At 38.1% G+C, this 20,193-nt stretch overlaps 1 protein-coding gene across 2 annotated transcripts in view; it reads right to left on the reverse strand.

Moving 5' to 3' along the window:
* Window positions 1-7,162: 7,162 nt before the first annotated feature.
* Window positions 7,163-20,193, reverse strand: part of LOC111867715 (protein shuttle craft) — a 39,861-nt gene continuing 26,830 nt past the window's right edge. For both annotated transcript variants that reach the window (XM_023857789.2, XM_023857790.2), the window contains exons 10-15: window positions 19,008-19,238; window positions 15,352-15,536; window positions 12,762-12,960; window positions 10,437-10,589; window positions 10,244-10,347; window positions 7,163-8,516 (exon numbers count right to left, since the gene is read on the reverse strand). In XM_023857789.2, the coding sequence (XP_023713557.1) occupies window positions 8,384-8,516; window positions 10,244-10,347; window positions 10,437-10,589; window positions 12,762-12,960; window positions 15,352-15,536; window positions 19,008-19,238 (1,005 nt within the window). In that variant the 3' untranslated portion in view covers window positions 7,163-8,383. The remainder of the gene's footprint in view (window positions 8,517-10,243; window positions 10,348-10,436; window positions 10,590-12,761; window positions 12,961-15,351; window positions 15,537-19,007; window positions 19,239-20,193) is intronic.

Here is a 20,193-nt window from a genome sequence, read left to right on the forward strand (position 1 = left end):
TGTTCTTTGAAATTCTATAATCTCATTACATATCTTCTCAAGATATTCCTTTTTGGCCCTGTCCATGGCTCTTTTCAATTCATTCCTCACTCTCCTGTATTTCCTCCTGCCTTCTTCATTGTTGACATTCTTCCGTTAGCTGGACCATCTGTGACAAAAACTGCCACAGGTTCTAAGGTTATGTTGACACAAAAGAATCATGGGGAGGATGGGAAGACATCAGTGAAGAGGAACAGTGGGCGAAAATCAGCATTGCCAGAAAGAAATAATCGTAAATTGAAAAAGTCTGTTTCGAAAAATCACAGAACTACTACAGCACAGGTGACAGCAGAACTGAATATCCATCTTGAAGATTCCGTTTCCACAAACTGTCCAACATGAGCTTCATAAATCCAAAATCCACGGTAGGCTGCGATTGCTAAATCTCTAATTGTTGAAAGCAGTGCTCTGATATGTGGAGGATGATGTCACTACCATAGAACCTGGACATCAGACAACTGGAAACACATGAATGGTATGGTCAGATGAGTTGTACTTCACCCTGATTCCTATTTCTGGAAGAGTATACGTCTGGAGAACGCCCAAGGAAGCCTACAATCCGGAATGCCTGGTTCCAACAGTGAAACATGGGAGAAGTTCTGTGATGGTTTGATTATTACCTTTCATGGCTAATTACTGGGAGTATGTGGACAAGTTAGGTAATCAGGTGCATCCTATGATCAGGATGTTATTTCTGAATAGTGAAGCAGTTTTCCAAGATGATAATGTCCTCATTCACACAGCTGAAACTGTTCAGTCATTGTCTGAAGAGCATACAGGTGAACTTCATTTTCCCTGGCCAGCACAATCACCAAATTTGAGCATTATTGAACCACTGTGGTCAGTTTTCAAGACTAGAGTGAGGAACAGATTCCCACCTCCAACATCTCTAAAGCAACTTGGTGTTCTTCAAGAAGAGTGGTATAAAATTCCACTAGAGACTGTTCAAAACTTTTATGAGGTCAGAGCTAATACTAGATGCTATATTGGGTCACAAAGAATATATCACCTTAAAAAATTATCAAGTATTCCTCATCTTCTTATCTAATCCATACCCCATCTAGTCACAAACCCCTAAATACATGACAGTATTTACCACACTGAAACAATGTTTTAAATAAAAGTTATAGATTTAACCCTGCCCCTAAGAGCTCTAGAAATAGTAATAAAAATTGTGGTATTTAATAAAGCCTATCCCAGAGGGAGATGAAAGAGAGATTCTAAATTATAGGCCAATGTCCATATTGTCAGTATTTTCTAAAATACTGGAAAAGATAATGTAAATTCCTTTATAGAAAAAAATAATATAATTTCCAATGCACAATTTGGGTTCAGACAAGGAAAATCAACTGAATATGCCTGCCACACATTTTTAAATAATATTCAGAAAACCAATGAGAATAAACAGCAGGTGGTAGGATTATTTTTAGATTTAACAAAAGCTTATGATGTTTTAAACCATAAAATTTTACTAGACAAATTAGAAACATATGGGATTAGAGGTATTGCAAATAAATTCAATCTTATTTGTCAAATATAGAACCCAATTTTAGAAATCACACGTGTGTTAAAGGGTACCCAAATGAAATATTTGTTGCCTCCTAGGAAGAATTTAAGTGGTGTCCTACAGGGCTCTATCTTGGGACCCCTGTTATTTCTCATATATATAAATGATTTACCAAATTATATACCAGATGTTGAAAAGGCGCTTTATGCCGATATAAATATCTTGATTATAGATAAGGAAGAAAATAAGCATAAAGAAAAAACAACTCTCCTAATGAACCACTTAGAAAGTTGGTTTAATAAGAATGAGCTAATATTAAATACTAGGAAGTCTTGTGCGCTATCATTCCACCCAAGACAAAGGGAAAGAGTTTGTAAACCTTGTATTGTTTATAATTATGTAGAAATCCCTTATAAATTGGATGTAAAGTTCTTAGGAATAAAAATTACTGAAAATTTGAGATGGAATATCCATATTAAATCTGTATGTACAAATTTAAATAAGGCTTACTTTATTATTAAAACATCATAGGAAATCATGAGCTATAAAATGGTTAGATCTATCTATTATTCTTACTTTCAGTCAAGACTGAAATATGGGATAAAGGTAGTATAATGATCTTTTGGATACAAAAAAGGTGATGTGACTAATAGTGGGGGTGAATAAAAGAATGTCTTGTAGAAATATATTTTTCCAATTCAAAATTCTGACCGTGCCCTCTCTATATCTTGACTATATTATGTTGTATCAAACAATTGAGAGATAATCTGGAATGTAATTTCCAGAAGTACGAGTACGATACGAGAGAAAAAAATAAGTTATATATCCAAGCATGTAGGACAGCCCTTTTTGAGAATAATGTGTTAAACAAGGCAAGTAGATTATACAATAAACTGCTGGAAAGAATAAGAATTTTAGAAAATTTCAGAAGCTTTAAAATGGAGTTAAAACCACTGTTGATCTCAAATACTTTTTACTCTGTTGATGAGTGTTTAAACTCCAACCTTTATTAAAAATAGTCAAATTATGTTGGTGTTAAATCTTGCATCCACCTTTCGTGACAGTAATAATTTTATTTAAATGACATAATTCTAATTATGATGGATTAAGTACTGTAATTATGTAATTGATTGTATTTCATCATCATCATCAGTAATCTGTCAAAGACGACAGGTCCACAGTCTCTTCCAAAACAATTCCTCCACTTAATGCAATCTAGAGCTTTCTCCTTCAAATGACAGTATCCTCTTCTGTCCCCAAGGTCATCCAGCATCTTCTTACGTCTTCTTGTCACTTCTATCCGCCCATCTATCTTTCCTTCGATAACTTCTTTTAGAAGGCAGTTTCTGCGTAAAACATGACCAATCCAATTAGCCTTCCTTGTATTTATATAATCTAATTGTATTCATGTGATCAATGTGATTTGTCTTGTTTTCATTGACTATTTCTGTATCGGCTGGTGTTCCAGCTATATGAGGATCCATGGAAATAAAATTATTAATAATAATATGCTATTATGAAGGTTCATTTAAATTAGGAGGAACTTGAATGGCACAATTAAGCTTCTAGTTTTGCTGATGATTTTTTAAGCATATGAAATCACAACAAAAATAAGGGCAGAGTTTAAATATTTGAATGAAAGTAACAGATAAAGATTGTGTTAATGAAGTACATAAGAAGAGATTAATTCAGAGAATGTGTGTTGCTGTTCATGTCATACATTTTCTCCCCAAATCCTATGTAAAAAGTAGGAAGATACTGAACTATAATTTTGCTCAATGTTTTGTATAGGTAGTAAACTCAATCTCTACACATTAATGAAAGAACATACGAGGAGCGTTCTGTATATAATGCCTCCTATTTTTCCACATAATCACCACCATTCGTTACGCACTTTTGCCAGCGATGAACAAGAGCCTGTATGTTGTGCTTGTAAAAGTCTGCGCCAGCACAGGCTAGCCACTTTCTTACAGCTGCAATGACAGCATCATTGTCTGAAAAATGTTGCTCACATAGTCCATCTTTCATAGGCCCAAAGAGATGGAAGTCTGAAGGTGCTAAATTGCGGCTATAAGGTGGATGTGGTAGGACAGTCCAGCCAAACTGGTATGCGGTCTAGCGTTATTGTGTTGTAAGCGAAAGGTTGTCTGCTTCTCTGGTCTGAATCGGGAAATGCAGGCTTCCAGCTTAGTCAGCATCGTCTTGTAGCGTTCAGAATTGACAGTCTCACCAGGCTCCAGGAAATCCAAGAAAATCACACCCCGCCTATCCCAAAAGACCATGCAAATCACTTTCCCTGCCGATGACTGTGTCTTGAACTTCTGTTTTCTTGGGGAATCCAAATTTCGCCACTTCATGGACTGTCTTTTGACTTCCAGCTCGTAGTGGTGACACCACATCTCATCTCCGGTGACGATGCTGTCCAGAAACTTGTCACCTTCAGCCTCAAACTGGTGCAACAGGTCCTGACAGACTTCCATTCTATGAGTTTTGTGGTCCTGTGTAAGCATCCTTGGGACCCACCTGGAACAAACTTTGTGATAATCCAGCTTCCCCAACATCATTTCCAATGCATTACAGCCGATATTAAGCCATGCACACAGTTCCCTGATCGTTATCTGCCTATCTGTATGGATGAGCTGATCGAGGCACTGTTCATTGTGAGGACTGGCAGCTTAGCAGGGATGCCCAGCGCGTGGCTTGTCGTGCACTTCACTTTTGCCACTGCTGAAACGCACTACCCACCGCCTAACTGTGCTGACATCCACTGTATCATCTCCATACACCTCTAGCAAGCATCGATGGATGTCAATGGGTGCAATTTGATCGGCAGTGAGAAATTCAATAACACATATCTGCTTCGTACGCACTTCTATGTCAGGCGCCATTTTGGTGGACTGCTCTGCTGTCGCTATCTGTCGCAGAAGAACTAAACTTACAGTACATTGGTGGGAAGGTTCAACCTTTACTGCAACACCAAATTCCAGCTCAGACATTAGAGATTAACACAAAAAAAATAGGAGGCATTACATACAGAACGGCCTTTGTAGATCAGGGGTCTTTGACAACAGTTGCTGGGGAGAATATCTGGTCCTAGGAGGAAATAACACTGGGCTGCAGAAAATTGTATAGTGAAGGGCTTCATAAGTTTTAGTCTTTACCAAATATTATTAGTGATCAAACCAAGTATGAGATAGCAGGACATGTATCATGCATGGAAGAGATAAAGAAAGCATAGATATGTTGGGAATATTAAAAATCGGTCTGAAAGAAATAGGTTGCAAGGGTGAATAACAAAAGGACTGTAGTGTAACTGCACATCTGAGGAAGAGCTTCATAAAAGCTATTTCATCAGATGCCAGCCATGTGACTGACAATGAACTGGCATGGCAGGACAAAGCACATGCACATAAGTTTGAGGGGAATGAAATTGGATTGAACAAACTATGTCTGGTACGTTTATATGAAAACTCATGACCATTTTGACTGTTTTTATGTTTATTGAACATGCATTTTCTCTGCTTTTAAGGGAAACAAACTGCTACTTCTATGAAGACCTTGCAGCTCAAGACAGACCTAGTATATTTCCTACAAGATGTGGAAAAAATACATTTTCTGGCCTTTACTGTATGGGTTATGACCAGAGATACACTTAGGGATTACCATTTCTGTTTTGCTTTAACAGTGGTGCATGATCATTCTTTTGCATATTATAAAATATTTTACATGTGTGCAGGCAATGAAAATCCACCTGATAAAAATGCTATACTCTTAGGAAAGTTTGATACATGGCATAGGGCTAAGTGAAAAATGAAATGGAAAGATGTGGTTGTAGCCACTGGCGGTACCATCTTGGCATTTGCTTGGAGGGGCTGAGGAAAACCATGAAACACCCATCAGGACTGTCAATGTCCTGACTTACATTTGAACAAGACACCTCCAGAAGACAAGTCAGAAATGTTATGGCCTGAGTCAACTTTTCTGCAGCAGACTTGAAGTGAAGAACTTGTGCATTGGCCTGCTAAAAGGAATATGAAGTGCTGTAGGGTTTGCGCTTCCAGAAACAAAGTAAAAAGAATCCAGTATTTCTGGTGGCTGTGTACTGTGCCAAGATCAGAGTTGTGGTACACTAAAACAAGATTCTGAACATATCTCTAACTGTATCACATTATTTTGAATCCTGGTAGTAATTTTGTGCAAACCACCCACTCTATGAGTGTACATTTATGCATGTATCCCTGGCAAGGTCTCTACATGAATGATGCAAGCACAGTGACAAAAGCTGGTGTTTCTTGAGGTGGCATGTACAGTTCTTACTACAGAACAGCAATCTATGCATAAAAAGGCATGAAAATATACTGCAAACCACACATGTCCTTTTGGTTCTTAAGTTACTTGACAGAATATCTCGTGTTATAAAAATGATAGAAAATTTCACAATATTCTGCATCAAGCACCACTTTATTACATGCATCCTGCTGCAGGAGACTTACAATTTTCATATAATGTTATGTGTTAGTATAAAGTGAGAATTAAAAGGGCTGCAAGAATTCTGGCAGCTTCATAATTATGTGTTGCCATTCAGGGGAGTGTGTATCCACTATGCATTGTGGGAACAGCAACACCTGTCAACAGCAGGCATTCCACAACGGCGCAAAAATGACACATCTCAATATCATGAGACAAAGGATATAGATAATACAGAGAGTCATTGTGTTAATGCATAGAGATGTGGAGGGGACACCGTGTGCGGTCTCAGCCTTGGCATTATATGAAAGACTCCAATATTTAAACAAAGTTATGAGTTGCTGGCCTAGATATATAATCAGCAAATCATACTTCTAGGAGTCTGAACAAGAAATGTTGGTTTCTAATGGCACACTAAATGTCACTTATGCTAATAACCTCAACTGATCACCATATTTCTAACTTTCTATTTGGACACCACTTCGGAAAATTATATTATCCATTTATCCAGCATACTTAGTTGATTTGAGTGATTTTTTAGTTGTTCCCTCTCTTGTCCACCAGATATCTCTGCAGTGACATCTATGAGCACAGTGGGTGACTGAAAATGGTATCTAATTTTGCATTGACTCATCTCTTATCATGAGTGAAAAGTTCTTTTATGTGCTGTAAGATATGGGACCATCAGCTTTACTTCCCTTGGGAAGGAAGTTGTGCTACAGATTTTTATTGCCCTTAAAAATTGAGGGTCTGAACATGAACTTTGGGTCCAATGGCGAGCATGTTACCACTAGACCACTGATACAAGAATAAGAGATAAAACATTATGGAAGTCCCTACAGTTATTCAAAAGCGATTCAATTACATTCTTATGAAACCACACAGCACAAGAAGAAAATTGATACTACAATAAGCAGTGCAGACAGAAAATATTATATTTTGTAATGTAAAGACCTGCTATTATTTCAATTATATAAACAAATTCTGTAAATGGACCAGTTTCAGGCTGTGTAATTGAAAACTATCCAATTATAAGAAGCAAGTAATATCTCCTACAAGAATAAAAAAATCACTCAATGGAATTGGGTTCATAACTCTACACCTTCTGAGCTGTATACTATGATTTTCTCATAATATATGATACAGAGATAAACACTGAATCTCCTTTAATTCACACTTGTATAAACTTACAATCATGCATTCACAGCATCTGTATTACATAATCCATCACCGTTTTGCTAATGTATATGCAGCTTGCAGCACACAAAGTATACATTACTGTTACATTTTCTTCATCCATAGGCCTATATCACAATGTGTGTGTGTGTGTATACAGACACACATACACCATGTAAACACTGAAGTTTTGTCTTTTTGTGCAGCTTTACCACTATAAAGCCAACTGGCAAAAAGCAATTTTGGTACTTAATTCCAGCATAAAGAATGGAAGGAAAATAAATCAAGAATTCAACACAACCAATATTCCCAGAATGCTAAAACCTCCATGCATCCATACTTCTCACACTGCAGTTCAATTTTTCATCAATTTCTATGTTTTTACACATTATAAATGGCAAAAACAATTATCCAAGTTACAGTTCCAACAACAAGAACAATATTCTGCAACTGATAATGGAAATCAATGGAGCAATTATAATGAAGGCTAGAATGTCACTTTTTCTAATACCAGCATTTCTTCCATATGTAGATAAGAAGACTACTACATAGAATTATTTTTAAATAAAGATGAACCAAAAAAATCCCAACTAAACTGAATTAGATATACCATTATAACACGAGTTTACATACTGTCAACAAAATCCATCATGTTCTTCTTGATTATATATAAAAATTATTTGTTATTACAATTTAACAACTCTATTCAAATCACAGCAATAGTATGTACAGTATTCATAACCTTGTTCAAGAAGTAACTTTATAACTGCACAAAAAAGTAAACTGGTTTTTTGATTGGGGGGGGGGGCATTTCATCTAATTGCATGGAAATTAATAAACAAAAGTTGCAAGGTATGCTGATGGTATTACAGAATTTATACTAATAGCTTATAGTTCTAACTGCACCTTCAATATTCACAAATTTTATAATAAGCAGAAACAAAGCACCAAAATTATTACCATCATAGGAGCAATTGTATCTGTATCCCTCTAACAATGAGTACTTGGAGGGGGACATCTAAGAGCTCCAGTCTCTAACATTTCATATACTGTATTTATTTATTTATGTATTAAATGTTATATATTTTTATCTTTTATAGATTTTGAATCATTGGTACCTTCACCATGAAAGACATTTCCCATTTTTGATCAAATATTCTTGCACCTCTCATTGGATGATTTATCTGATTAAAATTATGAGAAATCAAAGTAATCGATTTCTTCTTCCTCTGGACTGGATTTTATGGCTGGAATAGAACTAGCAGATTTAACTGCACTGGAAGTTAACTGTGAGTGAGAACACTTCACTGGCAAAATATCCATGGCTCTGTAACAGAAAATGGGTAAATGGGGTATGGTAACAGATCTTTGACAACAAAAATAATGACATGGCAACTCTATGAAACCTGTAGTTAGCTTTAGTTTGATGGTGATAACATATCACTCGAGCTAGGGACGCAACATTTTGGATCAATATAAATATGAAATTTAACTTTGTCAGTCCATAATTACAAACATGGTGGTGTAAATCTTTAAGGTTATATCTGACACATTTAACAGATTCAAAATTTGGGGAGTAGTAAATCCTCCCCAAAATGATGACAATTTATACCTGCAAGTAATTAAAAAAGCGTTGCTTGACTAGGATTTAATCATATCACCATCTGCACACAATTCCAGGATACTAAGCAATGAGGTAAATTGTACTGCACTGCTAGACTTTAATTTTACATTATCTAAATATTATATTAACAACACAGAATTTGCAGCAGTAGGCGAAATCAGGCTTTAATAATTTTGCTCACTACCTCTTGTATAGAAATATGAACTGGAATGGAAGAAGGGAGGAAAACAGAAATATGGTGCTGACCTTCCTGCCAAGCATCATGAAACTCTGACAATTTGTTTAAAAGTTATTCTGGGGAACACAAACAGTATGCAGTATCACATGCAGCTCCTCTCTTCAGGTAGAATGTACTGAAACAGCTACAAATTAACATTTCCAGTGAACACCCAATAAATACAGTAAAACTTGGTTATAGCAACATCGGTTTCTGCGACACCTTGTCTATTGCGTCAAATATTCAATGGTACGAACTAATTCCTCATAAAGCAACTGTTTTTATACCTTGCTTAGTACGACATGCACAAATGCATCAACCTCGTATGTAACGTCATTTTCATTCCTGAATTTCTCTGATATGGTGGGAAAGTTCGATGTGTCTGCCCACCCTCACTTTCTCTACTTGCTGACGTGACTGTCCTGGAAGAATACGACCGCGGGCTGCAAGAGGAGCGTGGGTTTTATGCGAAAACAAGGGTGTGGGGTGGGACTGCGTGAATAGTGCAAGAGGACGCGGCAGGTTGTTAACTGCATTCCTTTCCTAGAATCTCGTCTAACAGGACCTCACATTGTCTACTTACCCTATAGTGTTCCTGCCTAAACCCAGAGAAGTGCAGTAGCGAAAACATGGCAATGAAAAGGAAAGTTTTAAGCATTGAAGAGAAAGTTAAAGTGATTCGTGAAATATTGTGTGTATTGTCAGTGAAAAGCGCTGTAATATGTCTTTGATATTACACATTTGGGCAATTCCACGTTAATGTTACGTTAGTCTGTACTTAACTATGTATTTCACTAAAAAATGCAACATTTTAACTCGGTTTTTGGTAGATTTTTACGTCACTAACATAAGGCTACTGTGGAAGTGCCCATTTCGGTTACAACGACATTCGTTTATAACGACACTATTTTTAGGTCCCTTTGATGACATTATAACCAAGTTCTACTGTATATCAGAATCAAAATAAAGTATATCACTCTGGTCAATTATGTAACAAATACAACAAGCAAAAAGCAGTATAACTATATGTATAATATAAACTCCATCGTAAATGCAACACTTCATTATAGTTCTTGTCCCCCTTCTTTCACACTATATAATATAGTAAACAGTACAACTATTTTTACATTAAATTCTAACTACATTATTTACAAAGCCTCATAATGAATGCATGTGGTATCTACAGTTAACCAAACTGCTCTGCAGCACATACCTCTGTGATGGTGAATGGGCTTTGCTTATGACAGGTTTAGGAATTTTCCTTTGGCCATTTTCCCTTTGTATCACCTCTAACAGACTCATGCTTGGTAACCAGGCCTAAGACAAAAAAAATACCCAGATATAATCATCCAGTTCATTTTATCTTTTAAGATAATTAATATTCTCATTGTTACCCTTGTGATTACCTTGTCTCTAGCAGCTGTAGCTACTACATTGCGCTTTGGCTCCTGATCATAAGCAACTGATTCACAGCCAAAATGTTCACAATACTCATGAACAAAGTGCCTCTTGTCTCTCTTCATTGAATCAAATGAATAGCTACGGCTCTTCTGCTTTGACTGTAACAAGCATGGAAATGAGTCAGATAAAACAAAACATGGACAGTCAGCCTGTATACACACATCATGTTGAAAGTCACTATGTAACAGCATCTTAAAATATCCGATCATTACTTCCCTCTACATCCTTACCAATCCACCCTCTCAATCAGCACTATATAACACATTCACTTCAGGGGAGCCCCAAACTCAGAAACTTAAAGAGACAACTCAGTTTTGGGGCACAGTCCGTTAACATACTGTACATTCAAGAAGTATGCTGTTACAGTTTCTGCTTCTGAAAACAATTTTCACAATCTCACATAAAACCCTTCCACATCACACCCAGTCTTTTGCAGAACAAATTACTGGAAACCTATTGACTTCTTATGAAACTACCCTGCATCACACCAAGTAGTATGTTTCTTTACTGATTCATTTGTTTCGAATTGCAGTCAGAAACCACCACTCCTGATGAAGATCTCTCTAGTGTTCTTTTGCTAGTGGGGTGGGACTAAGTCCCTTGTACTGCGGCCACTTCTGGCATACTGTACCAGTCCCAGATGTTAGGTGAGGGTGATTGTGGAGCAATTGGTGGAATGAAGATTGGCAGGGGAAACCGAAGTACTCTGAGAAAACCTGCCCCAGCGTCACTTTGTCCACCACAAATCCCACTTGACCAGACCCGGGATCGAACCCGGGCCACTGTAGTGGGAAGCCAGCGACTAACTGCTTGAGCTATGGTGCAGCCTTCTCAAGTGGTTTGCTCATCCTTCTTTGTATATGCCAGTATAATACCCTGACTCCATTTTGCCTCCATTAATTCAAAATATTTAATCATCCTTTCATCATTATCATTTAAACTTCTGCAGATGATGAAGTACTGTTAAGAGTAACCAAATAAACAAAGAAACATATATCCTCCACTCAACAGAGATGGTGCACCCTTGTGTCTATAAAATTCCCACTTTATAGAAAGGAATTTATTTTAAATTCTATGCTTGATGCATTTGCCAGATTTAACAGCATTTCAAGTTTTCTTCATGTCCATCATTCATGTCATATGTTAATCTGTGTTGGATACTCAGCAAAATGATTGGCTATGGGATGGGGGATTCCCAAAACAGCCATAATTTCTTTTATTGCTGCTTTAATTTTTAAATAAATTTAAAATTCTTATTATTTATTACTATAGTGCCTCAAGATAAGAAGGTATGTAACTACTGGACCCCATATGCATGAAATCATATATAGTGGAACCTCGCTTAACGAGCATAATTTGTTCCAGAATCTTACTCGTAAAGCGAAACAATTTTTCCCATATAAATTAATGTAAAATACGATAATGCATTCCATGTCGAAAAAAATTCTCAAAAAATTTTATGTATAATATTTATTCAAAGCAATTATATATACACTGTTAAGGAGCGTGAATCATCTTCATCTTTTCTTCTATGTGGAATGAACCAACCTGGAATGTGAATTCAATTTGCAGAAAACAAAGAAAAAGTCCATATGAGGAGCAACTTTTCAACATCGTCTAGAATACGTAACCGTTGTGTAGATATTCTTGTCACTCCCTCTGAAGCATCTATCTCCTTAATCTTGTCCTTGTTCTTGAGGATAGTGCAAATCTTTGATGTAGACCGATTGTATGCGTGCTAGTTCAGCCACGCTACACCTCGTTCTCGCTTTTCAATGATTTTACGTTTCATTTCTACAGTTATTTTTATTCTCTTATGTCTGTCTTTTGCGGCTTTTTCTTCGGGAACATTTTTGCAAGGGTTATTAAACTTTGCACAAAAAAAAAAACAAATAATATGTTTGAACACAAGTTTGGAAAAATGTGTGATCACAAGCAACACTAAGATGCTGGCAGAACGAGCGCTAAACACAGACTGATGTAGCAAGCGCACAATCTGGGACTTCCCCTCTTGTCACTCATTATGCGAAACATCACTTGTTAAGCAAGTCATTTTTTAACAATTTGTTTTGCTCGTTATGCGAATTACTCATTATGAGAGGTGCTTGTTACGCGAAGTTCCATTGTATCTCCTTAGCAAGAGAACAGCAGGAGAAATAGACTGGTTTATGCATTGCAACATATATGGTCTCCTACAGCAATCTTCACACAAACATGACAAAACAAAAAAATGGGAGACATATTTCAATCACAGACAAATGAATTAATACCTGTTTAGCAAGCTGTACCAACTCTGTAAGTTTATCATGGACCATGCTACAGAAATGGGGATCTTTCTTAGCCCACTGACGCATGAATTCAGAGTAGCGAGGTGTGAGTTTAGCACTCAAGTCAGGATTACGGATTTGTAGTCCAATAGCAAGCCGACGATTCCGCTCAATTACACGGCATTCCTCAGTGCAGTCCAATCTGAAATAAAATTTACAAATACAATATGGTGATGGCACAGAATTTTCACCACAAAATTAGCTGACAATCTTTCATACTAGGCCTACACTGTGCAGCTAACATTCACAATAAAGAATAAAACTGTACATCATTAAACAGAGGATTCTGATGGGGCAATGTGAATGCAGTCTATAATTGTGATTTTAACCAGGGAAGTAACCATATACTGAACAATCCAATATTAACTTTCCAGGTCACTTGAATGGAACAACTGTTCATTCACTATTGTTTCTCTAAGATTATCTCCACATAAATATATACAAAGATATCAAATACAGCATGTCAGACAGACATAACAGAACTAGATCGAATATGCAGAACTTTACACTTATGTGAAGAAATCCTACAAAAGGCTTGACCAAACTATATTCTGATATTCACCAAAAAAACTGAAGTTTATAATTCTGTAACAGTAGTTTCTTCTTTTATTCTGAAGGGGTTTACAAGTATGGCACTGTAACTACTGAGGAGAGGGACAATGCAGATTAATCAATCACTACCATCTACAGGTCTCTCATTTATTCAGAAAATTATAATCTTCATTACTCAAAATATAACATTATACAACTATGGTTGCAAGATACAGTGACTTCATAATCCAACTAATTAGTACTTCTCCATTACTTACTTACTTACTCGCGGAGCTGAGCCCTTCTGGACGAGCCACCAATTCAGCAGCTACTCAAGAATTTCCCAGCATTTTATGGAACCCAAAGGTTCATTACCATGTTCACAAGAGCCCTCCACTGGTCCCTATCCTCAGCCAGATATATCCAATCCATACCATCCCATCCTCTCTCTCTAAGATCCATTCTAATATTGTCCACCCACCTATGACTTGGTCTTCCCTGTGGTCTCTTTCCTTCTGGCTTTTCCACCAATATCCTATATGCATTCCTCATCTCCCCCATTCGTGCTACATGACCTGCACACCTCATCCTCCTTGACTAGATAATTTTAATTATACTTGGAGAAGAGTACAAGTTATGAAGCTCCTCATTATGCAGTTTTCTCCAACCTCCTGTCACTTCACCTCTCTTCGGTCCAAATATTCTCCTCAACACCCTCAGTCTATGTTCCTCCCTTAATGTCAGAGACCAAGTTTCACACCCATACAGAACCACGGGCAAAATTATAGTTTTGTATATTCTAATTTTTATGTTTTTGGACAGCAGATGAAAAGACAAAAGGTTCTGGACTGAATGGTAGCAAGCATTACCTCAGTTCAATCTCCTCTCAATTTCCTCCTGAATCAGGTTTCAATCTATTATCGTTGTTCCCAAATATCTGAACTGTGCCACATTTTCAAAACATCTGTTTCCTATCTATATGTCATGATTTTGCCCTGCATTTTGGTGACGAGACAGTAACATATACTTAGTTTTCTCTGTGTTTACTTCTAGACCAACCTCTTTACTTGCATCAATTAAAGTTTAGTACTTCTCCATTAATCACTACTTAATTAATTAATACTTCTCCATTAATAATTAATATTGCTGCATAAAATCAGACAAGTATTAATGGGGTCCATGCAGAGGCCAGTGCTTCAACTCCCAACCATAGAGCACAGAGTAAAGCATCTGTTCGGGGGAAACACTGAGACACATTACTTGGAAATCATAGTTTGCTTATCTCAAATAAATCTAAAAGCTCCACACCATTATCAACTGCAGTATCTGGTACTGCAATATGTCCCTTCAAGAGCCTGGAAACAGAATTTGGCCCATGGACCAGTCATTCTACAGCTTTCAGCAGTTTCCTCAGGTCCTACAGGTAAATGCCATAACAGTGCCTTAAGTGTGTGATGATGGTATATTAATACAATTACTGTGCCTCTGGACATTATCTATTGTCCCCTGTTCTCTGTTTAAAATGTACCTATCATCCCGTTTTCTATTTAAAACGTTTTGGAGACTGGATTCTGTCTCCTTCCTCAAGTAAAAACCTACTCAGTTAGGCCCAATTGATAGTAATAGTCTAGCTAGTTTAGCTCTATTGATTGGGCCCAATAGGATTTTACTAGAGGAAGGAGACAGAATCCAGTCTCCAAAACGTTTTAAATAGAAAACAGGATGATGGAGAATTTCCAAAGATACAATAACTGTATCTTAAATAAAGCTGGAATATACGTGACAAAACAAAACTGCAGATATTGGGCAACATTATTATGATTATATGAAGCCTCTACATTCAATCTCGTCCCATATGGAGACAAATAATACCAAAATTAATATTCTGTTACTATGTTTACATGTGTCTCCCATGCATAAGTTTATTCCAAACAAACTAAAGGTTCACACACACAGTCTTAAAACTGCAAGAAAACGGTGCTTATACTGAACACAAACTTACGTCTTCAGGCTCATCTTTCTAGTTGAAGGGTTCCCCAGAATGTCTGTAATGTCAACAGAATGACCAAGCTGCATATCAGCCATTTTGGAAGCAAGGAGTGAGGTTGCAATACGCTGGTACTCTTTTGTGTTGTCTGAGCATGCTCGACTCATTGAACGATGTCTGCACTCACATGTTACCTTCACCTGTAAATTGTAATATATAAAACCGGAATGCTTCTAAAATGTTGGGAGGATATGATGGGGCAAAGAAAACTGTATGCATTCTAGATCTGGAAATATGGGAAGAAAACTATTATGCAACAATCTATGTAATATGGAGCAAAAGCACAGCAATCACCATAATTTCATGGAGCGAAGTCCTTCTTTAAAAGCTATGTCGCTCAGATAGTGTAGACATTCCCTGCATGTTACAGAATAAAATATTTAATAATGTCTTCACAAGAGCACACTGATCCTTATCCTCAGGCATGAATCTAGCCCATGTCATCTGAGCATTTCTCAAGGATCCATTTTAATAATACCCTTCCATGTATATCTAGTCTCCCAAATGTTTCTTCTCTTCAAGCTTTCCAGTTAATACTGTGGCATATAGACCCACTGCTAGGCAACGGTTGCAAAATAAACGATACAATGGCCAATGCTAGGCAACAGCTTTGTAAATATGAAACAGTACTGGAACTGTTGCTAGGCAGCAGCCTGTGTGCAATGATGGAAGTACTGTTGGAAGCAGTGTTTTCTATGGGTCACTCTCAGGCTATATCACTTGACCATGTTGAAACAGGCATCGCCAAGGGGAGGCAGCGTCGAATACCTCCACTGTGACCCTGTGAGTCGTAGGAGATGACGAAAAGGGAACTCTCAAATCTGAGACAGTAAAATATGGTTGCAAGTCCCAAGGGACTCAGACCTGAGAAAGACTATGCTGGCAAAGGTCAGCAGCATGTACAAATGACAGACCCATCCTCCTGTCAGAGACGGTGCCCCACAAAGAAAAAGACCTTAACTGTCAAACAGTAATAAATATGTTCAACACCAAGGCTTACTGACTGACTGACTGACCGTCAGTCACAATGTGACTTTGACTTTGGACAGGCAGTGAATGCAGTGCGGCTGGCCATGCCATAGCTCAAGCAGTTAGTCGCTGACTTAGCAGCCTCCGTAGTCTAGGGGTAACATTCCCACCTCATGACTCAAGGTACGCGGGTTCAAACCCGGTGGAGGTCGTGGAATTTTTAAGGGCGGAAAAATTCAGGGAACAAGTCCTCCGGGAGGGACTTTAAGCCGTGGGTCCCATGTCGTAGATTTACAGCACGTAAAAGATCCTCATGTCTCTAGGAGACCTCTGAGCAAAATTAGGCAAGTTTCCAATGCCTCTGGTATATGGGGGAAGTATCGAGGTACTGAGGGCCGACCTCGTTGGCTGAACGGGGCTGATAGCATGCACCTTTACCAGTAGGGTATGGCAACAGTATAAATTAAAGGGGGGCACATAATGGACCAATAACTGGTCTAAGTGCATGGGGAAACCCACCCCTCTAATAAAATAATAATAATAATAATAATAATAATAATAATAGTCACTGGCTTCCCACCACAGCAGCCCGGGTCTGGTCAAGTTGGATTTGTGGTGGACAAAGTGGCGCTGGGGCAGGTTTTCTCCGAGTACTTCGGTTTCCCCAGCCAATCTTCATTCCACCAACTGCTCCACAATCACCCTCATATATTATCTGGGGCTGGTACAATAGGCCAGAAGTGGCTGCAGTACAAGGGACTTAGTTCCACCCCACTAGCAATAAAAAAAATAGTGCAGTGCAGTGAGCTAGTGAGCTAGAGTGAAGTAAGTTGGTCGGTGAGTGCCTTAGTTAGTTGAGACTTCAGCAGTTTGAAGCCAGTTAGTTGAGCTCGGGAGCAACAGTGCCAGCCAGCGAGGACCTAAAGCTGTGAACACGGAAGTTGAGGAATCTACAGCACTGGAAGCCATTATGACACAAAGACTGAGAAGAAACAGTACATGCTGTAGTGACCTACTGAGTGTGTGAGTTAGCAATAGCACTATGCTTACTTGTAGTTACGACCTATGTACGAGGGGGCACCCAAAAGAAACCGAACTTATTTTTTTTAAACTTATTTATTCAAATTTTAAGCATAAACCTTCAATCCCCTTCAAAGTACTCTCCACTTACACTAATACACTTGTCTAGTCTTTAATTCCATTTTTCAAAACATTGTCTAAATTCATCTTTTGAGACGCTTGACAGCGCCTCCGTCGTTTTTTCCTTTCATGTCTCTTTTCATTCGAGGAAACAAAAAAAAGTTGCATGGGGCAAGGTCGGGTGAGGAACAGGGGTCATACCATTTTTGGTCAAGAACTGTCATACAGACAGGGCTGTGTGAGCAGGGGCATTGTCATGATGGAAAAACCAGTCACCCGACTGCCACAAATCTGGCCGCTGAGCTCGAAGTCACTCCCGACAGCTCCACAATTTCTTCAATGGTCCGTCATCGATCTTCCTTGATGATATCACGAATTTTTTCAACATTTTCATGTCTTCGGGCCATAGAAGGACGACCAGAACGAGGTTTGTCATCAATTGACATTTCACCATTTTTGAAACGGGAAAACCTCTCAAACATTTGAGTTTTCCCCATAGCATTGTCCTTGTACGCTGTTTTAAACATTTCAAGAGTTTCTGTTCCACTTTTCCCGAGCAAAAAGCAGAATTTCACCGCCGCACGCTGTTCACGAAAATCAGCCATTGCAAAAACGATGATCACACGAAACAGTTGTCACTATAAACTCTGCCGAAACTAGTACTTACCTTCTGAAGCAACGGTAGTTGGCTTATCGACTCAGGAATGTTAGCTCTATGCGCTCATAGCAGCAAAACGCGGTACTACAAAAGCTCTGTCCACAAAAAAATTAGTTCGGTTTCTTTTGGGTACCCCATCGTATTTAATAAATCCAATTACCAATCCAAACCCTGTCTTAAGTCATTCTATCATGTGACAATACTTCGTATGCATTTCTTATCTCCCTCATAATTTCATCAACTTAACCATATCTGGTAATGGATGCTAATTAACAACAACAACAACAACAACAACAATTCTCCTCCTCCTCAAGAAGCCACAATTTCATCAATCAATATTAAATTAAATTTTCTGACTTGGTATTTATGCCAGCGTTAACTCTGATGTCACGTAACATTTAAAATTCCATATTCTACAGAAATGTTAAGAGCCATGATAAACTGCATACTCATATTTTTGATAGAGAAAACACCACTTTTGAAGCTATAGCTTTCCTTGAAAGAAATGACAAAAACCTTGAAAATAATGTTAAAATTGGCCATCAACAGTAATGGAATAAAAACTTTTAGATAAGCATGAATGATAATCATTAAACAACACTAATTTGAAACTACGTAAGTTAATTAAAAGCATTAAAATTATAAAATTTTACATATTAGTCGAATATATACAACAGGAAATTAACACTTTTATTCTTTGAAAATAGTCTTAATAAGAAACAATGTTAAAGTCTATAGCAATAAACTGCAATTCTAAAACACTGTGAGCAAAACTAGAAAATGTCTTCAGCTTTGACAACTTTCTTGACATGTTGTAATTTCTGTGATCAAACATCACACTTACCATTTCCTTACACAGTGTATCTGGGCATGGCCCATCATGACAAGGAGCTGCACAGTTATGACCACAGAGGCTTCGTGGTGTAGTGCATGGCTGTGTGCAAGTTTGGCCCTCCTTAAGGCATGGTCCCTTGTGGCAAGGTAAAATACAACGATGACGTCCACAAGGCAAATTCACATTACATGGAAGACCACATGAAAGCTCTGTCTGATAACATGGTACACTTTTTCGCAACTGTGAAATCAGAAATAACAACTGTAGTAACGTACCCATTACTGGAAAACGACTATGTATGATATTGCTTAAGTGATGGGTACTGCATATTTTTCAAGTTTTATCAATTTAAATTCCGGTGATGATGATACCTGGAATAGCTCCAAGAGGAGTAAATCATACATGAAATAGCTCAATCATTTAAGTGACTGGATACAGAGGGTGTGAGATAAAGACTTGTAGTTTAACACTGAATAGGGATGGAGACCCCCTTAAAAATAACAAATACAACCCAACTTCCAAAGGCAGAAATTGGTTACACCTGAGTTTCACCTCAGTGTATGCCACAAGGCCCAAGATATATTCTTCCAAAAACTTAACTCTCATAAGCCCATATAACTAAATTTTGTCAATGTTAATGAAACAGACTGCAGCAAGGATAGCCCAGATGGTATATAGATTATGCAACAGGTTAGACAACTGAGGAATTGCGGTTCAATTCCTGTACTGACCAAGATATGTCTCTTCTCCCTAGTGTCCAAACTGATTCTGGGCCCCACCCAGCCTCCTATGCTATTTGTAACAAGGGCTATTTTCTTAGGGGTAAAGTGGTTGGGGTGTCAAGCTCTTCCAATTAGCACCAAGGTTCAGAATGCATGTAGTTATATATCCAGCCATCATATTGTAACATGTTGCGCGACTGAGAACCCCCCTCCTCTCCACGGTAACGTAGCGCTCCCCGCCACTCCCCTCCGCGGTGACGTCACGCGGTGACGTAACGCGCAACGCTAACGTAACCGTAATCAACGTCCTACTGTGACGTGGCACTCATTACGCCACAGGCAAGCACTGCAGCTATATAAGTGGATGCACAGTGCGTATCGATCAGTTCGAGTTCCAGTGTGGCTACCGCCGAAGACATTCCGAGTTATAAAGTAACAGCCAGCCGACTACAAGTTGGAGTATAGCAGCCGTC

Source organism: Cryptotermes secundus, unplaced genomic scaffold (assembly GCF_002891405.2).
Source record: "Cryptotermes secundus unplaced genomic scaffold, Csec_1.0 scaffold1555, whole genome shotgun sequence".
Taxonomy (NCBI): domain Eukaryota; kingdom Metazoa; phylum Arthropoda; class Insecta; order Blattodea; family Kalotermitidae; genus Cryptotermes; species Cryptotermes secundus.